Source organism: Chrysemys picta, chromosome 19 (assembly GCF_011386835.1).
Source record: "Chrysemys picta bellii isolate R12L10 chromosome 19, ASM1138683v2, whole genome shotgun sequence".
Classification (NCBI taxonomy): domain Eukaryota; kingdom Metazoa; phylum Chordata; order Testudines; family Emydidae; genus Chrysemys; species Chrysemys picta.
This window is the reverse complement of record NC_088809.1, coordinates 5,217,834-5,230,966: the sequence shown is the minus strand read 5'-3', so window position 1 is coordinate 5,230,966 and position 13,133 is coordinate 5,217,834. Positions and strand designations below refer to the sequence as shown.

The 13,133-nt window shown below is 39.3% G+C and overlaps 1 protein-coding gene across 7 annotated transcripts in view; it reads right to left on the bottom strand.

Annotated features, from left to right (window-relative positions):
* Positions 1-13,133, bottom strand: part of VMP1 (vacuole membrane protein 1) — an 84,310-nt gene that overhangs the window by 55,543 nt on the left and 15,634 nt on the right. For 5 of the 7 annotated variants that reach the window (XM_005298788.5, XM_065573528.1, XM_005298787.4 and 2 more), the window contains 3 exons: positions 12,587-12,722; positions 9,726-9,816; positions 7,515-7,625 (listed from right to left, as the gene is read on the bottom strand). In XM_005298788.5, the coding sequence (XP_005298845.1) occupies positions 7,515-7,625; positions 9,726-9,816; positions 12,587-12,722 (338 nt within the window). Of the gene's footprint in view, positions 1-1,220; positions 1,301-5,746; positions 5,817-7,514; positions 7,626-9,725; positions 9,817-12,586; positions 12,723-13,133 lie in introns of those variants that run through there. The other 2 variants (XM_065573529.1, XM_065573531.1) reach the window with 2 other exon arrangements.

Sequence of the window (13,133 nt, the reverse complement as noted above, 5' to 3'; positions counted from 1 at the left end):
ACAATCAAAGGCTGGAAAGGCAGGTGAGTGTATGGGGTTTGCAAAATTACCAAATAGTAACTTTGTTCCAATCCCAGCACAGGGCAGAAATGAAAACAAGTTTGGTGATTCTCGGAAATAGTGTGACCACTTAACAAAATTACCACACAACTGGACAAAACCCATCTCCAGTGTTACCAGCTCTTGCAATTTTACCATGAGTCTTGGGATATTCGGTGTTCTTAAAAGCCCAGCTCCTGGAGTTTGATGATTACAAAGAAATTGCAGATTTCATTTAAGAAATATAAGATTTTCCTGACATGTAGACTAAAAAAAAACTACCACAACCTGACTATACCCTAAAGGCCCAAAACCGAGAGGCAAAATAAGAACCCCCATATTTGTTGTTGGTTTAAAATTTCATGATTAAAGGCAACCTTATGACTTCAGAGGGCCTGACATGGTTTATGAATGATTGGGGTTGGCAATAGTATTTGTACAAGTTAATTAACCAGTGATTATTGCACTGTTTGGATTTTAAGTCAGCCGATCTCAAACTGAATTACCTGACATTTAGGTCAGACCAAATGGGTCTTTTTTCAGTTCCAAGCTGCTGAGCTCATGGAAGAACAGCTTGTGAGCTCCTGGCCCAATCAAACAAACCCCAGAACTGATTTAAGCACAAAAATGATCTAATCTCCAACCTAGAAGGAATCCAAACACACTCCTTCTGTGCCCACTTAGTTGTAAGGAGGATACAACATATTTAATTCATCTTCTGTCTTCATAAGACTGTTTTTATCACTTGTAGTGGACGGCAGTTACTGCAATGTCACTTCCTTTCTTTTATTACAAGATTTTTCACTGAGGTTTCGTTACAGAGACTAACCCCAGATATGAAAGCTTTGAAGAATTTAACGTCCCTTCCATCATCCACACACAATGCATTCTTGTATTCTGCCACTGTGGGTGAGGCCTGGAGGTTCTCGTTACACTCTTATATTTCCTGTTTGTTCTATTTCATACCAGGACTATCAATGAAAACCTATTCAACAGTTGCTCCGCTTGGCTCTAGTGGTAATTAGACATACAAATTCATTTTTACAAATATCACGTAACTCCAACAGCTGAAAGTGTTTTCCCCGCCCCCCCCCACATATCTGATCCGTAAGGGATTCACTTCCACTTAGCCATCAATGTTAGGACAGAAAACAAATTATCAGCTCCACGAGGCCACTGACCTTTTGTTTCTGCACAGGTTTTTTTTAAATGAGCAATAATTCTGAAATTGTTTTCTGTTTGTCTCAGTTTCATCTACTTTTGCAATTTCTATGCCAGAGATGAACTGAAACCAAGTCACGAGGCAAGGGGATTTGCTGAACACTACACAGCATTCGCAAGCAATACTTCAAACAAGTGCTCCACCTAGCGTCAATCATTATTAAAGTATGCACTGCAAACCAATCATATGGTCACAAGTTCAACTGGCAGCTCATTCATTACTTTTTGTAACAGCAAAGAGACCTCCTTAAGTGATATAAATTCCTTGCATATGCCTAGCTACCTTTGGTCATCTGCTCTTCTGGTAACTAGGTGATTCATTCTGTTTCTGTTTGAAAATGCCAGCAATTTGTGAGAAGTTATTTTTGACCGTAGAAAGAAGCAGTGGGCCGATGGAAAAAATGTCTGAATTAGTGGCCAAATAGATTTTGTATCCCTACAGAGCTACATGTCAATTTCTATTTTTAAAATGTTATTTTCAAAACAGATGTAAGAAAAACAATGTCTTAAGGAAATTGAGCCAGCAGACTTGTTTTGAAAAGTGTCAGAATGAAGATTTATCGGAAGAATCATGTAGTCTTCTTCCATACTATATTTTAAAGCCGTATTCCATTCCAACCTTGTGCTCAGAGCGACACTTAGTGGCAACGGTGAGCGTTGTTTCCCAAAAGTCCAGTTAAAATGTTGTATTTTTCACTGGATTAAAAAAACAGAGAAACAGCACGAAACTAGAAACCAATCCAGAACAGCAATTTTAGATACAGTCTAACGTCAAGGAATTTCCTCAAGGCAACTAGTAAATGGTAATTAAGTGTAAGAATAACTTTTAAATATTACACATTGACACTCAGGCACACTCAATAAGATCCCTCTAGTAGTCAAAGAGCAACAAAACCTAAATACAAGCAATCAGATTTGAATTGATACTAACCACAGTCCCTTACTGACAGTAAACCACCCCTAAAGTAGAGATTACTTTAGATTTTAATACCTACCCCTTCATGCAAGACTGCCACCCCCCCATGCTCTTTTACCTTCTGATATTATGATCTACCTCTCTGTGGATGGGCAGGACGAGTAGCTGGATTGAGATCCTCTGAAGGATCCAGACAAATCATTGTTTTAACACTTGGAAAATACCTAACTAGGCCAGAGAGAGCAAACATCCAGGGTCATACACATATTGGATCTACTGCACACAATTCTACTGAATTATTTGCCAAGCTAACAGTTTGCTTGTGCATAGTTTTTCTGCTATTACTATAATTGTACATATCAAATATAGGGCTATGTATTTTAAAAAGATGCACCTGTATCATATATGATATATGCTAGCACTTCCCAGAAGTTGGTACTTAATAGCGAAGACATTATTGCAAGTAGCAACAAACGCTCAGAAGCACATGGGTCAGCCTGACAGCACTATTATCTAATCATGTAATTGCATTTTCAACAATCTCACTGTGCATTCAGATTTGGTATGAGCAATTAATTATGAGTAATTTAAAAAACACCTTACTGCTGCTCTAACTCTCCACTCCCAACAAATCAAGTCACAGAGGCCTGATTTGATTTTTACACCATTTTGAAATGTTTTCATCAACGGGATCAAAGCAGAAATCCTTTTATCTGCTAATGAAGTGTACACAAGTAAATTTATTGTTAGATCTGGTTTAAATGAGTATGTTAAAAATAGGAGGTGAACATATATTAATAACAAAGGAGAATGCACAATGAACACAATCTTTTATCTAGAGTGCTTGTGGGTTATTTAAAAATATCTGATATATTGGACAGCTAAATGAACCAGTTTGAGAGACCTAATATAACTGTATGATGAGTTGGAGAACTTCTGAATACACCTATTTTCATCTGGACTAATAATTTATACCGCTCTTCTGCAAGACTTCCATTAAACTCTGAAGTTGCACCTAGCAGTCACAAGTTAGTATTTTGTGTTTCCTTTGATGTAGGGTACAAATTCTGGAAAGTCATTAAGGATTATATTTTTATTGGTAAATGTCCATAAATGTCCATTACACCATACACATGAACAGATGACAAATATTTCCATAGATTACAGCAGAAATTTATAGATTGGCAAAAAAGAAAAATGATGCTTGAGAACTTATTAGAGTTTGATTTAAGGATATTTAATTAGTATTTTTTGACATGTGATGTTGACAGTGTTTTAATGGTATAAAGCTTTAACTTTTTGAATCTCAACATTTACTGTCATTAAATAATTATTGTCTCACCACCCACCATAATTTTGTGCAACTGTGAACATTTAAATTGACATCAATATTATCTGTCAAAATTATAAAACTAAAAATCAATTTCTGCCAAGCCTACATACATTACAGATTTGTGTTTTTACATTTGTAGTGCCACCTAGTGACTGCAGGACCAACACTACTGCACATAACTGAGTTAATGCAACTAAGTGACACCATGGTTGAGAACACTCAAGAAGTGAGAAAATCTCAAGTTAATGGTCCACAGAACAGTCATCATTGGGACCTCTTGTGTTCGCACAATATTTTCTATAAGTGTATATGGAAGGAGGAAAGAAACAGCATCTATGCTTCCTCTACCTATTTACCACTAGGGACTTGTCTACACTGGCACGCAAAATCGGCACTGCTGTGATCGATGCAACAACATCGATTTAGTGGGTCAGGTGAAGACACGATAAGTCGATGGCAGAGTGCTTTCCTGTCAGCTTCTGTACGCCATCTCCCCAAGAGGCAGAAGGTAAGTTGGCGGAACAGCATCTCCTGCAAACACAGCGTGGTGTAGACACTGTGTTAGGCTGATGCCAGCTACGTCACTTGGGGGGGAGGGGGTGTGTGATTTTTTTCACACTCCTGAGTGATGTAATTCACATCGACTTAAGCGGCGGCGTAGACCAGGCCTAGGACAACTTATAGCATTCCCTCCATATAATGGGAAATTGCTTCTCTGCTCAATTTATCCAGAGAGTATGTAAACAGCACGCACATTTTTCCTGTATGAATGCACTTAAGTTAATTGTGTTACACACCTATTGAATTTTAATACCCTATAATAAATTCCCTCTAGTTATTCAGAGCAGTCTATTTTGTCTGTTCTTTTACATTGAAAGATCTGTGTTTAGATGTTGCTGTTTTCTGGTATGACTGCTGAATTTACGTTAAGGTCATCTGACTCACAATCCACACAGGTTCATATGTTGGCACACAACACCAGTATGTGGATGTCTCCAGTTCTCCCAAGTGTTTAACTGTACTGTGGAAATGCATTTTCAAAGAGAACCTAGTCCCCAATCATGGAGTCTTCTACTATGCTAGTCCAACTTTCTGCTTCTCTCAAGTAATGTCTCAAATTGGAGTCAACATCTCAGTTATTTAATTCCGTACTAATGTGTACATTTTCAACAAGTCAGTGCTTTGAGTTACGCTAAATCAGTGGTTCTCAAACTTTTGAACTGGTGACCCCTTTCACATAGCAAGCCTCTGAATGCAAACCCCACCCCCTTATAAATTAAAAACATTTTTTTATATATTTAATGCCATTATAAATGCTGGAGGCAAAGCGGGGTTTGGGGTGGAGGCTGACAGCTTGCAACTGCCATGTAATAACCTCGTGACCCCCTGAGGGGGTCCCGACCCCCAGTTTGAGAACCCCTGTGCTAAATGGACTCACTATGGTAGATGGATGATCAGAAGCTGGCCAGAGTTTGAATGGCAACTAGGAGGTGGAGATAATAAAGACAGGGGTTAAGATCTTGAATTAGGAGCACAAATGGAAACGTTTGGTGGGTCTTATCCTAGTATTCACATTTGCAATACAAAATCCACCACATCTGGCATTATCTGCTCAAGAGAAATGCAAGGCTAAGACAAGAGGATGAGAATCACAAATAAGACATTGTGAGAACTTCATAGAAGAAACTTAACATCTGCCCACACTGTATCTGGCAGTCCAGAGAGAAAATAGCCCCTCATTTGCAATTGCTACACTCGCCTCCAAAATAAGATGCTTCAGACAAAAGATAAAGCCTATTTTTCTTTATCAATTTTCAATGGAGTTGAGAGTTTGACAACCATAGATTTGTGCCCGCTTAGTATGAATGTCTGATTTAACTTAGGCAGGCAGATGATGTGCCCTTGAAGGCAGCTTTATTGACAGAAGGATCTTACAAGTCCGCAATAAGTACTTTCACTAAACCAGCATTAATCCAAGCTTCTCTGCCTACACAATGTTATTTTATGTTGTGTTAGGATAGCTGTTCACTCATTCACTCTGCAGACAAAGTTAAGGCAGGTTAATGACTCAACAAAAATTAAGCAAACTACACAACTCTCAGTTCATGTATCCTGCTTCAAACAGGCAAATGTAAGAACACTGCCCTGTTTCATTTGCTTTTCTATTTTAAAGGAAATAAAATACTTAACATATGAACTCTCCTTTACTATAGATCTAAAAAGGCTATTTACTGTACCTTATGGTGGAGCTCTTCAGTAATGCTGCATCTCCCATGTTTCTTTCTAGACCCTATAAACTCTCCACTGTGTTACAACAAGTTGATGAAATGACCCTCTCAGATTTCAGGCATGCTTGGCGGCTACGTGACTTTTCACACTTCACAGAACTAGCAATATATATATAGCCTAGGATTAATGCTCTGATGCACAGTGGGATAAATGTCCATATTGTCCAGTTTTCCCAACAGTCCTATTCAGTTACAGTTTTACCAATATGCTGTCAGCTCACTGGAACAAGGAGCCATGTCTTCCAATGCAGCCCTGATAATTCATAGGGCTTTTGGGTGCTATCACAATACAAAAGACATTCCAGTCTCTTCCAGCCTGTAAGCAGAGAAAACCTACTATTTTCTAGTTAGAGCAGAAGATTTTTACAGTAGAAAATCTAGGCAGGATTCTCAACAGAAATCCTGAGAGCTCTGTCATTTTCCATGCACTCTCTTCTACTGTCAACAACAGTCTGCACATGGAACCCTATGCTTTAAACTTCCCCCTGCAAACCATGGAAATGTGTGTTGTTTTTGAAGTGTGGGATGGACAATTATCCTGCACTTGCTGATAAAAATATAACCTCTTTTTTATTTACATTTGCACACACATTCCTCTTTACTAATCTCTCCATTTTACAGAGGGGAAAAATAAAGTAAACCAGAGCCAGAGTGTATTAAAACATTACATATAACTCAAATTAACAACCGAGTAACCTTCACAACCTCTTTTTACCTTAATCCAAAGGGAAGATGATAGTTATGTCTCCCCTTTTCTGCTCCCGAGAAAGACTTTAGGAAAGCAGTTCTGATGCACACACATCTCTAATGCTCAAGTGAATGCATACACAGCAGTCATTCAGTCTGAGCGGCATTGCTCCATTGCATGGAAAACAACAAGAGTTCTCCTGTTTCCCGAAATCCTTTATGTGTTATTGTTCATGATTAAAGCTATCCTAAAATTAAACCATCAGTAACTGTTCCAAGTACAACATGGGGTTGGATGCACAAAATGGTTTTAATTATTTTTTTGCAGCCATGAAGCCTTTTTTAAAACCACGACAGTTGTTTCGTAATCAAACAACTAACCCAATGGCCCAAAACAAAACTTTCCTGACTTTTCGAGGTAATGAAGTTGAGATAAACAACACAATGTGGTTTTCTTCAGAGAGATTTAGAGGTTAATTTAGTGTGGTATCTAGACATGTTTTTCCTGTATCTTGTTATTATTTATAAAACAGAATTACTGTGGACTGAGCTATAAGAATAATTTACTGCATGTTTCGGAAGCTTCAGCTAGGAAAATTAACATTTTGATCTACCAAAAAACCCCAAGCATCCTAAAAAGCCCAGTCCAGACCCCATTTTCCATCTGTCACAGCTACTTCATACTAGAAAACTTCCTTGCTTATTTAAGTGCATTAATTAGTACAGATAGCATTGAAAATTATTATTACAAATTATGGGTCCAATTCTAAAAGGTAAAGACAATCTTCAACTGCAGGATCTCACCAAGAGTTCAATATGAGATATAGCATACAGACAACAGAACAAGGTTACAAAACACCATTTAACAAAGATAACATCACAGAGACTCAACTGCAAGGATGAATTTTTTTAAAGTCCACAAGTATACAACACCTAGCTCACATATAGCACTTTTCATCCACAGATCTCAAAGCACTTTATAAAAAGGAATAGCATGATTGGAAAGCAAATATAGTTATAGGTTTCTTACCAAATAGAGTAGAAAGGTATGAAGACCTGTTCCGAGTCCAACAGAGGACAGAATGCCTAAGCCTACCCAGTAGGCACACCACAAGAATTTTTTCTCCGTATACTGCACATACTGAAAAACAAGAAAAATCACAAAAGAAAAACAGGATGAATTCTCATGGAGGAGGAAAGAAAGGTGCAATTGCTCTTCCTAAGTGCTTAAGTTAATTTATCAGTATCAAAATGACCGAACTGGAATTCTAGACAGTTTTCAAAACAGGCTGATCTATGTAAGGTACAGCTAAGGTTAAAGAAGTTATATGTAAACGGCAATGGTCCAAAGAGGATACTAGTGAGTGTACTCAATGGTATAGTTGTAATTCAATTCCAGCCACCATTAACGTCTGCATGAGAAAGCAAAAGACCTGTTGGGAACTCAGTGCCTGTGAAAGGTTATGGGATGGATAATCAGGAAACTACGGTTCCATAGTTATCCACAGAACAGGTACGGAAGCAGTGTAAACTTCCTCAAAATGCTCTGCCGAACTACCTCAATCCTAATCTGTCAGAGCCACCTAGTGGTGAAATGGGAGTTCAGTTGAACTCTAAACTGACAAAATTGCCAGCTACTACCAAATGCAGTTTTTGTGAAGCAGATACTGGACTGAGCCATTAACTCATTTCAGAGGCCAAACAGCCAGATGGTAGTGACTTAGTCACTATCTACATGGGGTGAGTTTGAGTGTTTCTATATTTTCTTAATAAAAGCAATGGTAAGAGAACACTTGGAAGGGGAATTCTAAGTGATTATTACTCTATTAGCCTCTGGATTTAAATAAAAGTGTGCCTGTGTTAAAAACAGAACAGCAAGTGTAGGAGTTCTGCAATGTAACAGACTCTTGATTTTCTAGGTCAAGGATGAGAACAAGATGAGTCACATCAGAGGATGAGAGAAAACAAGCACTAGAAGCCATTTTCAATATTGAACGCCAGTCAGTGACAGGGAACACCACCAATCGAAAATGGCAGCAGTTGGATCTCCTGGCTGAGGTTGGGAATCAAAACCCAGCTGAAATGCAAAGGGTCATTTCTCTAGCGCCACCAAACATTCACATAGCAAAGGTGAGGCTCTCACTATGCCTGTAAAAGCGCCTAAAAGGCAGTTAGCCTACCAGTTTGGCAGAATGAAATGTACTTTAATGCTTCAAAACTGCATAAGATTCTTCCCCATGTACATGACTCATTGGGCTGACCTCTTCTTAGGTCTCACAAAACTATACCAAGGGATTCAATTACAATCAGAAAAGTTATTATTGTGCTGGGTTACTACATGAAAGATCTGGTGTGGGAGTTAGGACTCTTGCTGCACATGTTGCAAGCACCACAGGTGGCGTGTCAAATTTTTGAATGGGGAAGCAGGTGGAGGTGGATTTAGGCAAGATTTTTGGAATCTGAAAGGGCTGCATGGAAGAGAGAGTCCGAGCAACAAAAAGGGACAGCTGATGGCTTCCAGCCAGCCATCTCCTTTGCAGGGCTGGGCTGTCTCCCACAGGACAAAATCGGAGACTTGGTATTGCCTTCCTCCCAGCCTTACATTTCTATAAGGGTTTACATTTTTGCAGCGATGCAAAAGTATCAAAAGTCACCTGAGAGGCAGGTCAGTATTAAATCCATTTCAAAGGAACTGGGAGTAACAGCGCTAGAATTTGAACTCAGGAGCTCCTAATTCCCACCCCCATGCTCAGTCCATTAGATTATTCTACTTCTGGAGAGAAAAGACCATCCCAGATGGTTTGGAGAATCCTCTGCGAGGAGGAAGAAACAATCTACCTGGGAGCCCTGACATTTTGGTAGATTATGGTCCCATTTAGCCTTAGTTTTCCTGACAGCAGAGCACAGTGCTGAACACTCTGAAAAGCAGATGTGGAGCGGCACTGCAGCCTTGGACAGAGTTACTTATTCAGAGATGGATGACAAGTAGAATACATGTGGCTGCAGAGAGGTGGACTGAATGATCTGATAGGTCTTCCCTATCTTTACCATCTATGATTCATTTGCTATGTGGCAGAAGGGAGTGCAACTACAGGGGGAATTAACAGCTGCATAAAATGAACGCTCAGGTAGATGGATTACCATTCCTGTAGGACATTATTCAATCCCCTCAGTGTATGTTTTGATAGGAAAGACAGGAAGTGCCAGCCACAAAAGAAAAGAACTTGGATGAACTGCATACCTGTTGATGTGTTCCTTCTATATAATACGCAGCTGTAAGCACTGCAAGCAGCAGCAAAAAAGACACCACGATACTTCGGCGATGCCACAATCTTAAAAGACAAATTACAATTAGGGTCATTCATATTTCTCCAGGCATTGCAAAGCCACCTCTATGTCATTATAGAACAGCTTTGTTGGAGTGCATCAAAAGGGTAAAAAGGCAGCCTGACAAATTTGTTATTTTAAGATATAGGTCAAAGCTCTCTTCAAAGAACTGAGAAGTCTTGATGCTTTAATGGGAATCTGATCTCCCTTGGAACCGGAATAAAAGAGTTCTATTATACAAACTGAAAGCATTTTTCATCCAATTAACTCCATGTTCTACAAACATTAAGCCTTGACACCCAAGATAACTGGTACTGCCGTATTATCAGTTTTACTGAGGGGTAAAGCAAGGTACAAAGTAGTTAAGTAATTTGGCCAAGGTCACAGTAAGTCAGTGGGAGAGCTGGGAATACAACCTAAAACTCCTAACACTGAGTCATATGCTCTGACCAGTAGGCCAAAGTAGCATTAGAAAGGGTAGCCTTATAACTATTTGGGTTCTTTCTTAATCTGTTGAAATTAAACCTTGAAAAGGTCTCTTGTTGCAGCTCAGAAAAATTAAATGTGAAAACCTTCCAGTTAATTATCAAGTGTAAGGAAATTATCAGTGGAGGCGGAAGGGGAGAAATATTTCTTTATGTAATTTGAGATCCAGCTACTTTGGCTTTTGTGTCTATCTAGCTTTACAAGGCTGCAATAAAACTGTTCCTCGTGCTTGGCTGTGCACAGCTGGTTAAGGAGAAATCATTTATTTTATACTTTTCTTGCCAATCTAACACAATTACACTCTCACCTAATGCCATATTACGGAAATTTTAATTTGCTGTTTCATCATGTTTTTAAAATAACATCATCAACTGCAATTGAGTAAATTTTAAAATAGTTAGTTAAAGTTTCAGGTATCACACTAATCCCCTGCCAATTTTTGTGTTTTTACAACCACATCTGCCCTTATATGACGTTTTTCCTCCCCTGCTGCAGTGTGCGAATCCCACCCAATCAACGGGGGTGGGGGGGGAATCACCATATAGGGGAAACAGTGAAACTGACAAAACACAATGCACTCAAATGCATAATTAAACAAGGTAAAAACTCACTAATCTCTTTCAATTATAGAAATATTTGGTGTTACTTGTAACAATAGGTTAAGAATTCAGACAGAAGTGCAATTCTTAGATTGACAGTCACCCTTTAAAGCACCATTTAACAACAATATAGTATAACCCAGCATAGGACAATCTGAATTTGTGTCTGTTAATATGTTAAAGCAGAATCAGGAAAGTTATTTCCTGTGAATACTGCATAATGTTAGTGTCCAAAATATTGCTGTGTTACAATACAAGATGTAAGACAGATACCTCGCTTTCTATATTTTAAACTTGTGTAACAATCAAATTGGATAAAATATCAACTAAAATGTTATTTTCTAGGGCATACTTTAGTAACTTGATAAAAAATTTTAAATAAACAGCTGTCACAAATGTATAACACGGGACATGGAAATACAGTTCTCAAAAGGAACAAGCCCAAGGACACTGAAAGAAAGCAAGAAGTGCAAGAGGATATTTTTTAGGAATACACTACATAAGCCAAAAACTATTTTTCACATGGGTCATTTCAGAAGATCAGCATTTAAGTTACTCAATCCTCTGAACGGGCCCCACACATCAGCACTCTGCTTCTGGCCTGGAAAGTGGGTGAATGCAGCTTGTTATCACCACGCTCAACTGACTAAAGATCTTGTCTATACAGAGACTTGATGCACGGCAGGTCGAGATGTGAATCTGTGCACACCAGCCTGCTGTGCTGTGACCACATAGACCCTGCAGCAGTGCACTAGAAGTTCACGGTGTGCTTTGATGTACACAGCAGGCTGGTGCACTGTAGATTCACATCCAAGCCTGTCAAGCACTAAGTCACCATAAAGACAAACCCTCAGTAAGGGGCATTCTAACATCGGCACTACTAACATTACCCAAGACCACATCAGAGCATACCTACTGGGCTGGAAAATGATCCTAGGCTCATATCTGAACATAAGCCATTAATTATCAACATGCTAGGATGGCTTGTTATTAATGCTGTTCTCCCTTGATAATTTTATTCATATTTATCCTTCTCTAATACAAATGTTTAGTACAGTAAGAAACTTAACTCTACACCTCCCCATTAGGAAGGGATGTTAGGCAGGTTGGGGGTAACAATCCTAATCATGGTGAGAGTCTATTCAACCTACCGTTTGCAAATAATGGTTTAGAGACAGGACCACTATAGATTATTTCTTACTGTGGAAGGGAACACGTCGGTTAAAAGCAAAGTCCTCTCTAGTTTCATACACATCAGTACAAGTGCCAGAGAATCTTGAACTTTGCCCTGATAGGGAGTTAATAATATCCCTTAATGAGTTTCTAAGGCATATAATAATAAAATCTGAGCTCCCGTCTAGATGCAGTCATTAATACAATAGTTCATGCCGTCAGGGTCCCTAAGCATATCTTGTCATTTCAAAGAAGGATATTCAATTATTCAGAAATAAAGACTCTAATTCTTTTCTAGCTATCAAGGCAATTTGGAGTTTGATATCAATGTAATTTACACACAAGTTTTGGTGAGCAGTTGGGAATATGGTTTGTTTAAAATAAAAAAAGTATTTTTCTTTTAAACAGGTTTATAACCATGAATCATCACGGAATGTGAGATGCCACAATGATCTACTGAATCAAAGCATGAGTTTCCCCACAGAGCTTAGAGGTGGAAATTAAAGGTGATCTTTACTTTATGGTCCATTCCTTCAAGTTTATTAGGGTTTCCAGGAAAAAATACTGCAAGGTAATGAGTGGTTGTCTCCAGAGCACAATATTTTGCCTCTCTTCTCGGTCCCTTCGCTTCCGTTCACACGGCAAAGAGGGGTCTGGAAATGAAGATGGATGGAAGAGTTAATACATCGACAAGCTGACAGTTCACATTCCACTTCAACCAAAAGTTCCATGATATTTTTAACTTCTCTGGGAAATTAACACTTGTGCTCACAGCAGCATCTCCTCCTCCCCTTGTAGAGAGTTCCTCCAGGGCAGGGCTGGCTCTGGCTTTTTTGCCGCCCCAAGCAAAAAAAGCCTGCGGCGCAGCTGGAGTGGCAAAGCAGGAAAAAAAAACAACACCTGCGGGGCGGCCAGAGCCAGGGTCCCCCTGCACTGCAGACCTGCCCCGGCTAGCGGGGGGGGGGAAAGAGAGGGGAAGGGAGAGTGGAGTAGAGAGAGAAGGGGGGCGGCCAGGGCTTCAGCAGGGCGCTCACCACATGGCCCCAACCACCACGCCGCCTGCC